At 40.4% G+C, this 19845-nt stretch overlaps 4 protein-coding genes across 4 annotated transcripts; 3 read left to right on the top strand and 1 right to left on the bottom strand.

Annotated features, from left to right (window-relative positions):
• Nucleotides 1-652: 652 nt before the first annotated feature.
• MELLADRAFT_87905 (uncharacterized protein) lies at nt 653-2967 on the top strand (the record flags this gene model as incomplete). The annotated part of the gene is made up of 8 exons (XM_007411082.1): nt 653-670; nt 722-1128; nt 1193-1419; nt 1496-1670; nt 1751-1824; nt 1945-2261; nt 2340-2511; nt 2657-2967. 8 exons carry the CDS (start codon nt 653-655, stop codon nt 2965-2967), a joined length of 1701 nt encoding a protein of 566 aa, XP_007411144.1.
• A 520-nt stretch (nt 2968-3487) lies between these two features.
• Nucleotides 3488-4627, top strand: MELLADRAFT_107477 (uncharacterized protein; the record flags this gene model as incomplete). The annotated part of the gene is made up of 3 exons (XM_007411083.1): nt 3488-4031; nt 4099-4209; nt 4278-4627. 3 exons carry the CDS (start codon nt 3488-3490, stop codon nt 4625-4627), a joined length of 1005 nt encoding a protein of 334 aa, XP_007411145.1.
• Nucleotides 4628-7153: 2526 nt separating this feature from the next.
• On the bottom strand, nt 7154-7623 carry MELLADRAFT_107476 (uncharacterized protein; the record flags this gene model as incomplete). The annotated part of the gene is made up of 2 exons (XM_007411050.1): nt 7154-7359; nt 7437-7623. The coding sequence occupies 2 exons, from the start codon at nt 7621-7623 to the stop codon at nt 7154-7156; spliced, it is 393 nt and encodes a 130-aa protein (XP_007411112.1).
• A 9343-nt stretch (nt 7624-16966) lies between these two features.
• On the top strand, nt 16967-18455 carry MELLADRAFT_123524 (uncharacterized protein; the record flags this gene model as incomplete). Its single annotated transcript, XM_007411084.1, has 8 exons — nt 16967-17051; nt 17126-17350; nt 17427-17452; nt 17535-17601; nt 17683-17725; nt 17799-17832; nt 17911-18033; nt 18127-18455. The coding sequence occupies 8 exons, from the start codon at nt 16967-16969 to the stop codon at nt 18172-18174; spliced, it is 651 nt and encodes a 216-aa protein (XP_007411146.1).
• Nucleotides 18456-19845: the final 1390 nt, after the last annotated feature.

Raw genomic sequence — 19845 nt, 5'->3', positions numbered from 1 at the left:
GCAGTGAGGTAATATCCCCCAACCTTCTTCAACCAACACTTACCAACCATATCCACCTCAATATCCTGGCCATAACCCTGCCAAAACCACCACTGAGGAAGAACCACCTGACCAATATTGATAAGGATACCGATATCCTTATCAATGACGACATGCCCTCCCCTGATTACCTCAATCACGCCAAACCAAAACCACCTTCCTCACACCAACACCTGTCATCAACCATCCATGAGCTCCTCTCCTCCATAAAGCTTCCAACCAATCTTGTTTCCCCCTTCCTTCCCAATGCTCACTCTCAGAAGAACATCGTCATCATCTTGACACGAAGACGCTTAAGCTTAGCAGGCACAATGTGCCTGCCCACCCTGCGCAGGCCTCCTGGCACTTTGGATGGATCACCCCAACCAAAGGCATCTCTCAACATGGCCTCATTTATTCTTTTGTATCCCGCTATTACATCTCAACCGTTCGGCCTTGGTCCAATCATCCCCATCTCAATCTATCACTTTCATCAAATTCTTCTATTGTTCCAAGTGTCTCAAATCTATCAACTATATCAGTTATATCACCTTTATCTGTTAGATCAATTCATCTCTTTCATCTATCTCCATCACTACCTGAGCTATTTTTTTCACCTAGTTCTCCACTCCTGATGTCTGAACAAGCAAGTGTGAGATCCGCTTCAACATATCCTGAAGCAATTTTGAACAACTTAACCCAGACTGAAGATCCGGCACTTTTGGTATCACACATTTCTGAAAGCCTTCCACATACCCCAACCAAGTTGAAACGACAACGACCCAGAAAAACCGGGAAGAAGTTCAAGATTCCGGTTCCGGCAGCCGGCAAACTCCACACTTTCTATGACCATGGGACAACTCGCAATCCTCAAGGCTATCCTCTGTACCCCAATGGCGATACGGTGTTTGTTCAACAACCTCATGAAGACATCACCAACTTTGGCCGTATCGCCTACACTCACACTCAAAAGGTCAAAGGCGCAAAAGACGGGCCTTGGAAGACGATTTGGTATGCATGTCTCAGTGTGCTCCACTGTGATGATGCCTTCTGCGCCTACGCGGCTCCTCCACCAACTGGCGACGGAAAAGCGGCAGAGTTCATCAAAGAGTAAGTCTTTATGTTTGCATCTATGATCATATGGCTCGGCTAACGTTTCACATCCCTATTTTAGGAACCCAGTATGCCCAGCTGTCGAGTGTAGTGGGACTCATCTTTGGACCCAATGCCCACATATGGTATGTCAAATTGATATCCAAAAGCAAACTGGATGGGGGGTCCTTCGGCACTTGGGTATCCATGCTCACCCGTGGCCAGCGTCAAAGAAAGCCAATCCTTTGGCCATGCTTGATCTCACCAGAGGTGGTGAAAAACCCAAAGGCAGGCCCTTTGGTCTTGAAGGTGAGTTTTCCAAACATGTAAAGTACGCTTTTGGAATTAACTCACAGGTTATTTTCCTAATGGTAGGTTGGCCAAGATGGCGCAGGCCAAACCATTACGCCGCCGGTCATTGACATTCACCCAGCCTTTGGTAACACTGGCCGTTTAGCATACCTAAGACGAAAGGTTTTGGTGGAGAAGGGCCTTATCCCTGAAAAGGAAAGTAAGGGAGGAGGCAACCGGCTGATCATAGATCTGATGCATTGGGGAAAGTAAGTTCTATCCTTTTTGTTTGGATATGCTTTCACTTTGCCGTTGCTAATGGGGCTGTAATTGATTTCACACATTATAGTCACGGTCTGCGTTTGATATCCACGTTGCTGCTCGGTGCAAATGTCCACATTACCTTCCAAAGCGAGTGGATGGGTGAGCAACTTGTTTGACGTGATCCTTTGGGGAAGGTGTACTCGGGTGGCCTGCTTTCAGACGTCACATATTGATTTTTTCACCATGGCTATCTTCTCACCACCTCAATGTACAGTGAAGTACTCCACCACTGGATCCCTGTTCAATTGACATGGATGTGGGGACTTGAGGAAAGTCACTACCGCGCGCATTTCACAACTCTTCTCAAACAAATTCAATTGGCGGACCTGACCTACCACGAGCGCGGCCTACTTGCTCAACAAGTAGTGGATTTCTCAACAGCCCAAAAGAAGGGTTTTGTATTGGCGTATATGGATGTCTTCAACGAACTCGATCCTGCCAAGGCTTTGGGGAAACTCCGGGGCTGCCACAAACACTTTTGTCAGTCAATCACGCGTATCAAGAAAAACAGGAACATAGTTGATGCAAGTCAATTGGTGAGTGCCTCATAGATTCACTTTCTTGCGCAGATAAACATAAATCTGATGTGTCTCTTTTTATTGGATTAGGCTGAGTTTGAACGTCTTGCTTTGGACCTCCTCGAACCCAATAAACCCAATGGCCTCTCTGCGCACGGGAGCGTCTACCCATGGACAATCCGCCCCTTGAAGATGAAGACCCCGAGCACGACTTTCCTGAAACCACAAATGGTCAGGAGTCAATGCATCGCCAATACTACATATTATTGTGAGTATTTGGTTATGATCATGGATTAAGACCAAGTGCTGATTCATAACGTGCAGTTTGGGTCACTGCACCATTATGCAGGACTTTATCCAGTTGCTCCTCTTTGCTGAATCCCTCAAAAGGGATTTCAACACTGTTCTACGAGGTATCTCAGTCAAGTATGGAAGTAGTTGGGAGTCCGTAGTCGAGACTATGGGGCGGTCAGAGGAACGTACTCGACGTTGCCCGGATGAGAACGATGGCTGTCCTCCGGACACCACCAACGCTTTGCTTCTCCCTAAGAAGCTTGGCCGCCCCGTGGGCTCAGCCAATGTCAATCGCGACCCTCATTCCTCTTACCAGTCCTACTCAGCCAGCTCAGACCCGGGTAAACTCAATTGTTGCTGGGAAACTTCGGTGATGGAGTCTTTGTATCCCACTTTTTCCCCCCCTGTGGATTGCGGGCTCCAAGGGTAAGGGCAAAGATATTACCTCCAAATTAATCCAACATCTCTCTTCAAGACTCTCTGCCAAAATGCATCAATCAGGTCACATCAAGTCTGTCTTAACTCGAGGCCTTAAATCAGTTCAAACAGCGGTTCAGCAAATTTCCCCTGACTCCTTTGTCACCAACACCTTCTGTTCGGCTGACCTGTTCCTCAAGTACCTCCTCCAGGCTAAATGTAATGTACCGACTTCAGCCGGGCGCCATTTCTCATTTAATTTCATCCGCGACTATCAATGCCCAGTTTTGACCTCACATCAAGAGACTGCCTCAGCCGTGCAAATTGTTGTTATAATCACTCACAATCTGTTTCATGATGCAAATCTGTGGTACTCCGATGTCTCTCAGCTGATTACGCTCTGGACTAGTGAAGGGCTCTTCTCAAACAGCATTTGAACGTGCCCAAGCTGTCGGACAAAGCAATCCTCTTCTGAAGCTGACGACATTCCTCGTTTTTACGAATAAAGCCGATTGGATTTCAGCACCCTTCCCATGAATGTATACTTTCACCTTTGCGGTGTGGCTGGTCTCTCGGAGGAAAGCCGCATTGAGTTCACGGGTGAGATGGACGGGCTGGCGACCTTGATTCTTCATGATGTGGAGTACAAAATAGTCTCTAGGGGGTTCTGGCAATATCATCATTATTGGTGCAAAATTGTCAAATATCTTGATGGAGTCAGAGGTGTTTGGTTCTTTGACGATCACAAAGACAACGGCCCCGCTCAACTTCTTGGACAAGATCTTTCTTTGATATCTGGGATGCAAGCATCAACAAGTTGGCTGATCTACTCTTGCAAACCTTCCGCGGTCAAACAGAAGGTCATAGATTCTGGCATTTCGAAGATCCCGGCCAAAAATCCGGATGCCCAGGGTGATTTGCCTTTTATTTCCGCGCAAGACTTGGAAGGGGAAGAGGACCAGCTCGATGAAGCCTTCCCTGATATCAAAGGCATCTTGGAGACAGTTCAAGAGGAGTCTCCAAGGACTCACACCTCGGTTCCAGTTCATAAGGCCAAGGATGCCTTTTCTTCCGCTAGTAAGTTTGATTGCATATGTGGACATAGCCGCATGCTGACCTCTTACCTGCCTTTCCTCCTTGTCAGTTCCTCCGGAGGACAAACCACCAAAGGCAGAAAGTCTCACTACGGTGCCTACTCTTGGGCCTCATCCACCGTCTCAAGGTGAGAAGGCCAAGGAGGCTTTCAACCGAGTCTGTAAGTCTATTTTAAGAGTGACCTTTTTGTCATTCTGATTTATCTGACTTAAATCATGTTCTTCTCAGCTTTCTCATCTTCAGCTCCAGTGAAGAAGACGCGCGTCGATGTGGAAGATAGTGTTCAAGTTCCAGCGACGTTACCCAATAAACCTAAACCTCAATCCGCTGAAGCTTTGAAGGGTCCTCTCAGTGTCTGCCTGCGTATCAACAAGCGTCAAGCAGAGTCTAGTCCAGTAAAGTCACCGTCTGCACCTCCTTGTAAAGAGGTGAAGTCAGCTCAAAAAGCTTCGAGGCCCAAGAAGAACGCCAAAGCCAAAGCAATGGAAGTCAAAGAGAATTTACCTGTGCCTGTAGAAGATGTTGACAAGAAGGTCAAGGTGAAAGCCACGGCTAGGGCAAAAGGCAGGAAGAAATGATCAATATGTGATTTGTATTGTTCTCATGGCTATGTTATCTATGTTCTCATTCCAATGTATTACAGAATTGTTACTGATGATAATGATTGTGACGGGTAAGCACAGGAGCCATCATTTTTTTATTTCCTTGTTTTGTTGATTACAGATTTGTCCTGATGATAATTATTGTGATGGGTAAGCACAGGAGTCATCGTTTTTATTATTATGTTCTTGTTCTGTTTGTGTGTTGTGAGTTTTATGGCGGCTTGATGTAATGCACATGGGCCAATTAAGTGGTGGAACATTAGTGTGTGAATTTGTGCTCTGGAGAACCTACATGCAAGATTGAGAGTGAGAGGAGACAGCAAATTGGACAATGTCTTGAAGTAAGTTGGTGAGATTTTGAGTCACAGGATATGGATATTTTTTTTTGGTCAAAGTCCAAATAAGATTTGGTGGTGTGTGAAATTCAATGTCGGGGGGGACTAATGGGATTTTGCACTGTGGACAGTTGCACTCCTCATTGGGTGTAATGTATTGGAGTGCAAATTTTGGGTTTTGAGGGTCAAAATTTAGTTTTACACGTGATGTTTTTACATTCAATGACTAGTCTAAAAATAACGCGTGTAAAATTATACCTTGGCCACAGTGTAGTACATTTTTGCACTCCACACTTTACACATAAAAGTGTTACACTCTACGATTTGGTCGAGTTCGAGTGTAAAATTCTATTTCACCTTGTGTAAGTTAGATTTTTACACACATCCGGATTTACACTCCATAATGAGTGTAAATCATTGTGCGTAAAAATCTCCTAACCCATTGACTACATATACCTTCTTAGCTACTCATGTAATACTCTGAAAGCCATTCAACAGTAACAGAAAGGGTGTTACATGAGGTTCAGTCAATGGAATTACACCAAAGCTACAAGTCAGTGTATGTAGTCAATCTTTGGAATGCTTTTGTCAAACTGAAAAATATTACAGAAAGTATTACATATGAACCACTCATTCAGATGAGCAGGGAACTGAGCAGACCTGTATGTACATGATAGCTGATACTTTACTCAGCTTGTTCCACATATGTAGTGTGGGTATTATGGCTCAGGTGTGCAGTGATAGATCTTTTGATGACAAACTGCAGTAATCATCATCTTCCCAGTTCCATAGTGTATAATGTTTACAGTTGTGGGATACAAAGAGAATCCGGGCACGTGCCCGGCTTTGTACCCAGAATTCTTTTGGCAGTAAATTTTGATTTTCTGGGCAAAAGTCCACGCCCAGAATTCAAATTTACTGCCAAAAAAAATCTGGGCACAAAGCCGGGCATGTGCCCGGACTCTACTTTGTATCCCGTAAGTGATGACAACTTACCGGTCTAGTGTCAAAGACCCAACTAAAATACACAGAACTTATCCGCAAGGAAATAACAAAACCAAAGTAAAACTTACAATAACAAAACCAATGTAAAAAATCACGTAAATTTCATAGTAAACAAAAACAACATATATAAGACTTTAATAGAAAATTACTCAAGATCTTGAGCAAGGAAAGGAAGGAAAAATCATCAGCAAATGATTCTACAAGATTCTACGTATGAAGGCAAACATAATGAACTATAGATCATTAAGACTACAATAATAAAGAACAAACAAAATAAAGAATTCATGAGTATGGAAAACAATGAAAAGATCATGAAGTATATAATTACATAACGGAAGAAAAATGAAATAGTCAATTAGATAAGACTCAAGGAAGGACAAGAACTATGTCTATCACGTATAGATATGAATGACCATGACCATGCTAAATTCTCAAAGTGGATCAAAGGAACTCCTATTAGTATTACATAACCGGAATTCCGGAATCAGAGCACTAAGGTAAACAAGTAAGATGATTCTTGAAACAAATGTCAGTACATAAATAATACTAATGCTTTCTCATAATGTATGAGTAAGCTGAAGTTTGATAATGTAACAATAAGACAAGCTCCCCCCTAGAAAAGGTATAAAAGCTTTGATGATAAGCAACTGAGAAAGAAAATCATCACATTCCACCCCTTTAAAATTCTACTGTAAAGAAACAGTCAGTTATTCATCTAAAAGAGATCCAGCAATAAAATAATACATTACAAAAGATTAATACCTATCCCCAAAGATTTGACATTGACTCTCACCGTGTACAATTCTTGGTAGCACGTTGATGTGCACACACAAAGATATTTGAAAACAAAAACAAAGAAAGGTTTCTGTAGTTTTGTTGAACTAGAGACTGTGTGCGCATGCGCGCAACAGGGGAATAGTGTCCTAAGACATGTTTTAATTTGTACCATGGTTTCTTCCCACTTTACAGGAAGAAACCCTTTTCACCATTCTATTCAGCGGATCAATTGACGTCTAAGCTTACATTCTTTGAATATAATACAAACCAGTTACACCTCAAGGCATTGCTGTTCTGCATCTTTCTTGTCCTTTCACCAAGGATATTGATGATATGTAAATCAAGGGAAATATAATCACAATCTTCAATCAGAATTTCACTAGATTCAGAATTCATGATATTCAAATAAATTACGCGCCCATTTGGCCAATTCATCAACACGACATGTAGTAGGATTAAAATCTAATCTAAGATCATAACAAAATGAGAGATCTGTTGGTTCAATAGGTTCCAACCTATAACAAATCTGTGCCCTTGTACTATCAGTAGTAATTCCTTGAAGTAGATCACGAAAAGTAGAAAGTGAAATACCTGAATACAGTGATAAGACTTGATTAGTAAATTTTGACACATAACTTTATTTTAAAGTGAGTGAAAAAAGTTCTTACGAGATAAAAAGATAACATCACCAGTTTTACAAACAGACAAAAGTTCAGTTGAAGCTTCATCCCATAAAGTGATTTTAAGAGTAGAGCCAGTATCATCAATACAATCAAATGCAGCCAAAGTAGCAATAGATTGACCTGTTCTTGGTTTTTTCAATGGAATGATTCTGATAGGATTAATTTCATTCATATGAAAAATCAAATCATGAGTGTTTGATTTTTGTTTTGATGATGATAATCATTTAGTCCATTCAATTTTGTACAATTTCTTGATTCAAAATGCCATTCTGGTGGATTATATACTATTGATTCAGAAAAACTTTCTTCAATTTTTGAAAAGTTTGGATTCTTGATTGATTGATTGATTTGTGTTGAATTAGGATCTAAACAGCTTACATCTGGACAATGCGATACACATTTCATCAGGTTTTGACTAAGACTATCTTTATGCCTAGATCGAGAAACAAAGAATGAGTAGAAATGAGAAAAAAAAATCCAAACAAAAAAACCCATGTCGTATAGTAAGATTTTAAAAGCAATCGTGAGGATGAAAACCGGACAATGTGTAAGCTTGCTGCTTGAGAAAAAGAAAGAAAAGCTTGACACGCTTTTAAAAGCGACCAATCAAAAGTCAACAAATCAAAAGGAGGATTACACATGAACTTTAGAAAAAGAAAGATAAGCTCGGCATGCTTTTCAAAGCGGCTATCTGAACCAACAGATAAAAAGGAGGAACTGCTAGGAAAATACATCCCAGAAGATACCCAACTCATTGAGATACTCGACTCATGCGAGTAAATTGTAACATTTTGTTATTTAGATTTCAGTGACAATCTCAGTACCCCTTTGTTGACCTTGCTTTCTGAGCACCTGGACAAAGGGAATGGGTCTTTGGATGCAAAGACCTCTTCAAAGCATCTATCATCCCTCTATGAATTGTTTTTGGTGTGTGCATGTCAATGTGCTACCAGAAAACTCACACAGTGTCTTCTAAAGTGTTTTCATTTCTGTTCCATCTCTTAAAGTCCAAAAAACCTGTTATCCTTTCTAGATCTTTTAAAGCTTTGTGACATAAACATACCTTACTTCATCCTCACTTTCTCTACAATTTAAGCCCTGATATATGATCCTTTTTTCTCTCTTTGCCTTTAACCTCATAGCAATCAACCTTCTTATCCAGTTAAAACATGTAGACCAACCAATAAGTCCAGTTCCTCAAGAAGTCCCTGTCTCAGATAGAATTTATAATTGCTTACTTAGCTCTTAAGTAAGTGATATCCTAATTGGTCATTACCCCGTTCTCTCAGCGTGAAGTTGTAGAGATCCCTGATTACCAGAAGGTATAAGGTTACTCCAAAAGCTTTCAAGCCAGAAGAGAATAAACTCACGTCTAGGGTTGACCACCCCACTGCTGTTAGACTAACAGTAGGCCTGTTGCTTTCGTGATAGAAAGATTGCTTCTTGTTACCTAATCAATTAAATTTAACATCTTTAAAAAGACAATATGTAATCAGTTTTCTTTTGGATCAGGAAATCTTCTGCTATAATAATAAAAGAAAAGGTAGTTTGTTGAAAAAAATTGCCCCGCTCCATTGCCATGTTCCCCTTGTGACATATTCATATTGTTGAGCAAGTCCTTGACTCACTTGGCTAGGTGTTTCATCAATCTCTGATGCCGTTTCTCGATCTCAGCTCATACAGTCCAATTTCATGTCCAAACTTGATCCCATGTTACTGCGCACTGGAATACACGGTCCGCGTGTGGCATTTTGAATCTGACTATAAGAGCTCATGATTCCGCCCTCCTGAATCTAAAACAACCATTGTATCCTGTGTTGCGTGTGATGTTGATCAACCTCATCTCTATCTTTCAAAACATTCTATCGGCATATACCAAATGTTAAATTATACATTAGCCGTGTTCAAACCTGACCCGGTTTCAAAAAACCCAGTTGACCCGGTGGACTTTTTGGCTGGAAGCTGTCAAGAACTGTCAATGGATACACAAAGTTACCACCAGAAAAGCAACTGGGTAACCGGGTTTTCGTGTCAACCGGGTCAGGTTTGAACGCGGCTATTGTACATGATCCAATTTTATCAAATTTACAGATGACAGAACACCTCCACAAACCCCAACAAACAGATAAAATCTCAGATCCACTTTGTTATGCAATATAACGAGCTCACACATTAGTTTATTCCTTCTTATGCTCAAGATTTCAAAGGTGCAATCAATACAATTTCATTTCCCTCTCCAATCCTGACTTGTGTTCTAAATCTTTACCAGATCTTTGCGCTATTCAATCAATTAAAATCAGAATTCATCTCATCATCATAATACATAAAATTCACATCATTTGAAAATTATTGGTCAAAGATCTTGACATTGATTATTTTGGATAAATTCATCCCCTATCTCTTCTGATTGTCCATTTGGGTTGTTTATTCCAGAAGAAAGAAGGTCAAATTTTTACCTGTGTATCTGTGTAACTGCCATTTCCTTAGATGATGGCACGAAAAAAAGTCAAGTACCTGATTTAAATTGGCAATTTTTCAAACCAGGGATGTTTGAGAAATCATGAATAGCACCCAGCATGGAACTAATTCCCGCAAGAGAGAAAATATCACAATCTATGGCCTCACCTCATGGTGATTATATCTTTCTTTTTGCCCATTTGTTCAAATTTAGTGGAACTAGAGACCACGCGGGCATGCCCGCAACAAGGGAACTCTTATATTTATCCAATTGTTCCAAAAGAACATACTGTGACTTACCACCACTGTGGAGATTGAATACAACTGATCCATATTTCTCAGCCTATTCTTGCAAGGCATTCAACTGGCCACATTAATATGGTATGTGCCAAGATGTGAAATTACATGTATCATTATTATTTACACTTGATGAAAGTAAACTTCAAACCAGTAATGTTACACAAAGTTTCTATCACACTAAATGAACCATGAATGATTATCTACCTACATATAATTATCAAGGAAAGTGGTTTAGGGAAAAAAGAGGATACCACACCTCTATGTAAAGCTTGAATCCTATTTGGAACCCCACTTGACCATTTGGGTGATCCCACAACATCTCATTGCATGTCTCACACTTACATTTCACATTTCACGGTTCAGAAGCTTTGAAGCAAAAAAAATAAAGAAAGATTCTCATCTTAACATTTATCACTATTTTTATCTTATAAGGTTGTTTAGCATGAGTGTCAAGAAGAAGAAGAAAATGTTCAAAATGAGTGATCACCAATTTTGGAAAACCTGATCATTTGATTTAGAAAACAATTAAGATTTGATGCTCTTGCTTGAACCTATGTGGCGGCTGGGTGCCAAACTACCTACTACAATGATACTGCAACTTCCCACACAAAATATTGCTTTATCATGGATTATGATATTGCCTGGCCAAATAGAAAGTATTAGGGGAACATTAGTATCCCGCTTCAAGATCCGTAAAGAAAGACACTTGTGGTACTCAAAGCAAGTATGTACATGTACATACTTTGGGCTACATACTTTTTTTTGGCAGGGAAAATACTTTGAAAATACTTCTTTTGTTCTTTTCCCCGCCAAAAAAAACTATGCACGACAACCATGTATGTGTACATATGTAGCTTTGAGTACTGTAAATACTTAAACAGATAATCTTCATTGACCCCCTCAACTATCATGTGTCTCAATGTCTCAGTCCCGTAAGGCTCACAAAAAACAAAATTTGTAAGGCAAAAAAATTCTAAACCATTTACTGATAGTCTAAACAACCAATACATGTTCAGGTTTGATTTGTCACTGTGATAGTATATGGGAGTAAAAACTCATGTGGCAGAATTTATATTTATGGTCAACTCTGTGGCTGAATCAATTTTTTCAATGATGATTTGAACAATCCTGTTTAGATGTTCACCACAGCACGCAATTCAAAGTGGAGCAAGAGTAGAATGACCAGATAATTTTTTATCAAGTTTTCATTACAATGAATTATAGATAAAGAAAATGTAGTATTTTCAATAGATTTGGACACTGAAAGATAATTATAATCTGAGTTCAATTTATAATGATTTTGATCAGGAAATCTATGGAAATTATTGCCAAAAGTAATGATAGGTTGTGATTAAGTTGAAGTAGAGACATCTAGTTGATGTCAAAACTGATGATTCTCAGAAGAATCAATTGCTTGATTTTATTGAACAAATCCAGCAACTTGAGGATAGGCTGGATTCTGATAATTTGGTAGTTCTTGAAATTCTTCTCAATCAATCAGGTATGTAAATCATGTTCTTGAGTTGACCTATTGTTGTCATCTCTGTGGAGTGATTGATTGAAGGCACTTGTTGATCTAGACTTACTGAGCCAGGTCTGAGAAATTGATATATGGGCATATGTTTTAATACAAAGGAATTGATTTTACTTCTTCCTTCATCCACATAATAATAGTGGACTTCCTTCTTTTCATATAATGCTTCCGGATTTTATTCTTTGCTTTGGAAGGATAGAGGTGGCTGAAGAACTGAACACGAGTCAATTTCTTGGGACCAACTTGTGAGTGAAGCTGAATCTAAACTCTCATTTGTTATGATTTCCCAAATTGTTTTCATCTGAGAATTATCAATGGAACGAATTGATAAAAGTCAATTTCACAATTCTCTGTGTGATGAATGGATGTACCTCATAGGGTATGAATGGATGTATGTTTATGTTTTTTTAGAAGTCAGAAAGAAGTTACAAATTCCTTTGCAAAGTTGATTTGTTTTTTGATCATAATTTAACTTGATACACTTAGGGATTTTTACCGTTAAGGCCTTTACAAACTATTGAAGCATGGGCATTGGGTAAAGAATACGTGGAGCTACTGTTTGTAAATAACTGAAAAAACATCCTCAAATAAAGCAAAAGCAATAAGTAGGAGGTTAATATACTCGCCACTTTGTAGAAGTGCATAGGACCCAAGACATTCATAGAAAGCGAAGTAACAGGCAGACAGAGTAGGTTGTAAGGATGGAATTTCTAAGCTAAGCGGCTGATTCAAGTAAACGGAGATTGAGAAGAAACGACGAGACTGACGATTACAAAGGACTCAAGTGTTGGAGAGAAGTTGGTGAAACAATATAATAAAGGTATTCATATACTGAGTGGATGAGTTCAAAGGAAGAAGTGTGGATTGCATTGGGAGAGGTGGAATTGGGAAAACTCTGGTACTACAGGGGCTTTTTATAGGGCAGAAAGCAAAGCGGAAAAGCTTTGGAAATGGCAACATTTGAAGTAACAATTGGGACAAGTCGCGATTGTAAATTGTAAAAAGAAGGAACAAAGGGGTTGAAGATGAAAAGACCACAAGGATTTGGATTGTCATGATGGAGGTAATCAAACGCTAACAACAAAAGAAAAGTGTTGGAGAAGAGGTAGAGAACAGATCGTGACGCAATGCAGGAAAAGTCATGCCCCTTTTACCCAAAATACCAATAGCAAAGTTGTGGGTTAACTTCACTTAACAAAGTCCCTCTTGCAGTGTTCCTCAGAGCCTGCGGAGGGTACCTCCTATACACGGGTTGGACAAACATAGGGTGATATAAGCACAGTGAAACTTTAACAAAGACGACATGGCGCTACCACAATGGTAGTAAAACATTTAAAAAGCACGAAAAGTGACCACAATCGAGATGTATTTAAAAAGTCAATGAGAAGGGGAAGATGAACCGAAGAGAAGAGGACTAAACGGTACTTCATGCGAGTCGCTTGTACGTTTTTATATATTAGATTATCTTCAAAGATTTTTGATCCAAGCAGCTTTTAGTATATGAATTTTGTTTAGACAACAAGGAGTGATTGAGTCTCTGGTTCTGAAACAACACAGATACCATGTAATGTTTATGATAGAACTTGGAGATGAATGTGGAGGAATTGTGATAAAAACAGCCAACTTTTTTCAAATTTTCCATCAAATTGTTAAAAGGCCAGCATACTTTTTATTACCAGATTTTACTAAGTTGAACAAACAAAATTGTTAAAAAATTAATTTCAAGATGACCTAATCAGCTTTATCAGAACAAAGTGGATTATCCTGGAAGATGAACTCTATCCTTCCAATTTTCAACTGAGACAACATCTACAATCACATAACGGAAGACTGAAACTTGGTTATAGGTACAATTACATCATCTACAGAGGAGGAAAACCATTTGCAGGATTCTGGGGTACATTGCATACAATTGACCTTCTGCATAAGTGGAGGGTGATGAGTGGATTAGGTCCAATAGAATGGCAAGCCCAAATTTGGATATGGCTTTAGATACATCAGACATCACATATATCTTGCAGGGGGGACAATTGCTTAATGATATGATGAATGTCGAGCGTTATTATAATGTTCCTGTCAAATTCATTAGGGGCTCTCAAACCTGACCCGGTTTCAAAAAACCCAGTTGACCCAGTTGACTTTTTGGCTGGGAGCTGTCAATAAATGTCAAATTTATATACAAAGTTACTGCCAAAAATTCAACTGGGTCAAGTGGGTTTTTGCAAACCGGGTCAGGTTTGAGAGCCCCTATTGATCTAGGATGCATATACAACATGAAGTTGTGAAAGTCATACAGTACTTAACTGCTAATCTTATCAAAGTTCATTGTACACCTACAGCTGATTGAGGTCTCCAACAAAGACAAGATCCATGATATTCCACCCCAAATTGGTCTGGCAGAGCCAGGCCAAGAGAGGATAGACCAGGGCACAGACTTGATGACCAAGCCAGAGGGTTGGGGGCTTTCCAGCCCCTGATGTGGCTGCGCCACATCAGTTACCATACAGCGGGTCCCTCTGCCGGACTGCGGGCATGAGATCAGAGGCTAAAACACACAGCTGGGGAAGTTGGTTACATGCAATCCTGGAAGAGCTGTGGCTGATTCTAACCAATCTTATGCATCTTGCAAGCTTGCACCAAAAATAGAAGACTTGGACTCAGTTGAGTTGTTGCATCATGCCACTTTCACTGGAGAAGTCTGCTCAAAGCTCTCCATCTATGTGATACTAACTCACAATCAATCCAAGTCTTTCAATACATCAATATATTGAAATGATATATCATGTCTGACAATTCTGGAAAAATTGTGACTCATTCTAACCACAATTATGCCACAAGCAACTTTCAATGTAGAAGTATGTTCAGATCTCTCTAGCTATGTGCCATTAAATTGCAAACAATTTGAGTCTTTCAGCATATACACATATTGAAACCACAGACCAAATTTGGTACTGTTTCATGCTGGTTTCAGATATTGAGTGAAGTGTGCAGACAAAGCTTAGGTTTCTGAGGACAAGCTTGGAATGTTAGAGGTAGTCACCACACTGAAGACAAGTAGCACAGGGGATTGGCCTCTTCTGGAGTCTTTGCTTATGCTGAGTTGTAGATGGTTAGGTCATGGCAATAAATTTGTTACAAGAAGCTACTGAAATTTAAGAGGGGAAAGTATTTGATCTGTCAAGCTGACGGACCTATTGTTGAGCATGTGCATGATGTCATTCAGGTGTGTGAGTAAGGCTATGCCACATCCCAGAGCTATGTGGCGGCTGGGCGCCAAAGACCTAGTGATTGAAGATAGTTTAAAGGTGGTGATTGGTGAATATTGATTCAATCAAGTTCTTTGTGTTGATGGAGTTTTGACCAAAAAGAGAGGGAAATAGAGAAACCCTGACTCCGATTTAAGTGGAACTGAAGTTAACAACCATGACCTGAACCATCATCACGCGTACTAAAGCAACCACTCATCACATGAAGGGACAGTAGGGAAGAGCTGGGCCGTGACATCAGAAGTTCACATGCGTACAAAATTTCCAGCAAAGCTCCGGGACAATGGTAAACTTGACCTCAACGTCTTTCGTAGACCAACACGGCGGAATCTGTATCATTTCGATAGAGTGACTTGATTGTGACATCTCCAAGAACTTGATGATCAGCATATCATAAGAACTCACTGGCTTTTTACAAGCTTCAGTTTGGCAGCTTGTGCCTTACAAGGAGCACTTGCACAGGAAGTAAGCTGGCTCTTGAGGTTATTTACTCCATCTAAGGTTTTGCCATTCCACCCAATGATTGATTTTTAAATAGATGCCAATTGATGGCCCAGGGGTCCAAACCTGAGAGGTTCCTTCAATGCTTCACTTCGGACATAAACACGGCAACCTGACGCATACGCTCAAAACTGACAACAATCCAAGTGTAATGACCAAGCTTGTATTTAAGAATTCCTATTGACTACGAAGTTTTATGGAATCCGGAATCTCTGAAGAGCCTTCCTAAGCTAATATGTTTTATAGAAAACAACTCTAACGAAAAGTGTATTTCTCAAAACAAAGGTGACTATAATAACGAATTGTTTCGATAAAGAAAAGGAGAATAACACAACCATAAAACAACAAATATATATACTAAAAGAAAGCTGATTATGTAAATCTATGACATCATCGAAACATTATAAATCAGGAACCATCGCGTCCTGCGCATAACAACACAACCTGAATCGCGCTCATTACACCAAGCCCCTCAGAGTCACGTGGCAGTGTTCCGTGCTGTTCCGTGCCTGTAAGGGTTCGGGTCTAGGGTCAAGTCGAGCATAGCTCAGGAGTGTGTTATGACTCTAGGTTTTACGAGTGACTGATAATACTTTAATAATTCGATAGAGAAAAGAGAAATATAACAACAAGTTTAAATCTATATATACATAACAACATTATCTTAATTTGATATAACAATTATATTCTAGTAACAATAGTTTCCAACGTAACATTCTTCAACATCTAATACAAGTTATTTGATTATTCAGTTAAGTATTTCAATTCATTACAGTGCCCGCCAAAAATCCGGCCGGGCAAATGCCAACTAAAGAATCACTGAGGATGGATGAGGCTGGAGGTAACAAAGAATTTCAAGGAGGGGGACTTTATTTGGGTGTTTTATTTTTATTTTTTTAGCTCGAGGCCGCAGGGGTAATGAACTTGTCTATCTCATGTCCAGACCCATCAGATTTTTATGTAAACAACGTGCCAAAGAAAGGCCAGGCTCAGTCAGGAGTCAGGAGTCGGACGACAAGATGACGCACAAATCTTCCGCAGTTGTTTTGAGGGCGCGGACATGGCCGCGCGAGGGGCTTCAAGCTTACGTACAGTCGTTTTCAAAAAGCTTGTCACAAATTCACTGCCAAATGATCCCAAATCGCTCGAGTTTTGCGGGCAAATTTGGACAAGGACTACATAGTTGTGTCCATCCTCTCCACACCGCCTCAGTGAGATGAACACTCTTGACAGCTATTTATGCTCGCAATTTTCTCACGCAGCCCAAACAACCACTTGTCATACAATTGTGTACATAAGTATAAATGCTTGGATGCGACCAGTCGCTTGTATCCCACTCAAAAGCCTGCCAAACCCCCCGGTTATTTTCCACCCAACTCCCTCTAGTATTGTTATTTTCGTGAAATTTTGTTGAACCCCTCCAACAGCTTCCATACTTTCATACAACACCAATCAACATGCACTTACCCATCTCGTCCTGCTTCTTAGCTGCTGCTGGTCTGCTTTTGGCTACCCAGTCGGGCTTTTCAAAGGCACAAGACTGTAAGCATATTCAAACATGCCCTTTCCTTTCTGTGATCACTTCGATTTATATTCCCGCTTCCCAATTTTTTCAGTCACCGTTGGCCAGAAAGGTGGTCCGCGACCGATTCAATCCAAATCACTAGGTATTCTGATGAAGGAATATAATCTGGGCCCTCATGTGACTGTCAGGGAATACAAAGCGAGCGCGGAGCTCGGAAACATAGTCCGTCGCCAAGCAAATGCCACTGGCCCTAGATCCAACCTCACCACCATCGATTTGACTCCGGCAGACTGTGAAGACACTCAATGCTACCCAGGTCAGTCTTGTTCTACTCGGATTGTTGTTTGGCGTCGGCCCGTCTGTGCGCATTCAAGCTGACATGTTTTGTCAAGCAGGCGCTTTTGACAAACCAAACACCGTCAGTATCTATGGTTATCAACATACCTACTTATCATTTAGTACGGCAAATCTGACGAGAATGCGGGTTCACCTTTTTTCAGACCGATTGTGACCTTGTCTGGCGTGCTCAGCTGTACAACTCCACCGGAAGCCTGACGGCTTTCCCAGGTCAGTCAACTTGTTTGCGTTGAGCGAGGTATAATATCATGCTAATACCTTGCAATTCTATTCGCATTCACATCATTCTAGGTACATTCGTATACGTCTTTTCAGGAACTTGTGCTGTGGTTTTGTTGGTTCATCTCACGTTTGATTCCACTTTCACATCGTATGACTTATACCTGTACGCCTTGAACCACTTATAGTCAAAATCCTAAAGATCAAGGTTACGCCATTCAGGTATGTTACAGTTTGCGTCATAATGTGCCTACTTGTGTATTTTGGTAGCTGAATAACCATATCACGATTTTCTTATAGTTCAACTGGGCTAAACTTGGCGCGGTAGGTGTCAAAATCGCTGAAAAATGCTTGGCACCTAACACCAATGCTATCGGCGGTATCTGTCAATACCACAAGTACTTGACCTGGACCTTCAATGACGTACGTATCATGTTGTTGATTATCGCTGCCTTCTTCGTTGGCATCTGTCTGATAAGCAAGGATGTTAACTTCAAATCTTTCTCCCTTGTACAGGTTCTCATCAGTGTCCAGAAGCATGTCCAGACTGATGATCCCAAATAAGTATATATACAGGTCCCTTGTCGGTGTGTTTAGACTTTAAAAGACGTGCACCTTACTTTTCCGTTATTCATGTTTCTTGATATACATTTGTTGAATCGTCCATGCAAATCCATACTTTGATCTGAATCTGTTGACTTAGTGATATTATCATAGTCACGTTCTGGCTACCATACTGTTTCAATCTGTGCTCTTATTTAGCTTCTCCCATCGAGACTGGAATTGTGTGGACTTTGCTATACGAGGTCCCGCACCCATTTTGCAAAGCTCCCCGACGTTGGAAACGTCAAGTCCTTCATTTTGTTGGTCTCGTTCAATCTTGCCCGTGATCTTACATGACCGGGTGAAAAGACTTGCAATGCAAGCACCTACAGCACCTATGTGACAAAATGCATAGGTCAGCAGGTGGTGGCAAAGCTAATCGCTTTGCTCCCCACGATGCCTGCTTGTTCGAAACAAGTATCAACAGTGCAAAAGCTCGTCACAAACATTGCTACGTCAAAACTTTTCATGATTTTGTTGTAATCTTCAGCCAAGAAATCATCACCTGCAGGGCCTGATCACAGCCTACTCTAAGGGTGTTGGATGGCATACACATATTGAGACAATGTATCTCCTTGCCAATCCAATTCGGTACATAGCCAGAGGAATGATTCTTTGCATCTTTTTCCTTATTCCATTCCGTTACCAACATTAGATATAATCTACCAGAGAGATCGTAATAGATCTAGTTATCTCTAGGTATATTTCACAAAACAATAGATATACAACACTTATTAAGCAGTAAAAAAGGTTTCACTTGCAACATTCTTCATTACCCGTGCTATTTGCTAAGCCGCAGGTGCAGGACGACGTTCATTGCTAAGAAGACAGCCAAGGAAATCAAAAGATGAGCAATGAAAAAGCAAGAGTATTAGCAACAAAAATGAAATGTTGAAAGAAAGATGAAGAAGCTAACGATTCAACAAATTGTTTTGCGTGTGTCTTTTCAATCTCTTGAATCGTACTAATCTTTCGATTATTGAAAATTACACCTAAGAACAAGTCTGCATGTTCTAACATCTCAGGTCTAAAAGTTGTACAAATCATTTGAGCTTCTTTTCCTAACTCTCCAATCATGGCTATGATGTAGATTATTTGGTTGTCCATTGAAGTTTGAAAGCATCAGTAGTATACTTCTCAATAGATCAAGGGAATGAGCTTACCTGCTACTGAAGTTCGACGATCGGGATCTAAATTGGCATCAATCTCATCAAATAGATAGAAAGGCGCTGGATCACACTTTTGGATGGCAAATACTGAGATCATTCAAAAATACATTTGAGTAAGTCTAGTGAACCAGATGATGGTGGAACCAAGAATCGACTAGGGATATAGAGGCATACTTGTGGCTAAGGCAACTAATGACTTTTGACCACCTGAAAGCTGTTGGATCCGTAATCCTTCATCATCCTTGGAGTTGAAGGAAACCTACGTACGAAAATAGCGCTTCAGTGGAGGAGCGCAATTGGTGCGCCAGAAGAAATAAAATTAACTTTGATTGAGACACCCGTGTATTGACTGATCAGACCTGCAGTTTGAATAGCTTCACCATCGCTACTTTCATCATTGCGCTCTTGCTACCGTGTCCAACCGCAAATCCGGAGGCAACAGGTGTCAGTTGAATCATTACGA

The sequence above is a fragment of the Melampsora larici-populina genome (assembly GCF_000204055.1).
Source record: "Melampsora larici-populina 98AG31 unplaced genomic scaffold MELLAscaffold_23, whole genome shotgun sequence".
Lineage (NCBI taxonomy): Eukaryota > Fungi > Basidiomycota > Pucciniomycetes > Pucciniales > Melampsoraceae > Melampsora > Melampsora laricis-populina.
Note: the sequence above shows the minus strand (reverse complement) of the source record. Positions and strands in the feature narration are given on the sequence as shown.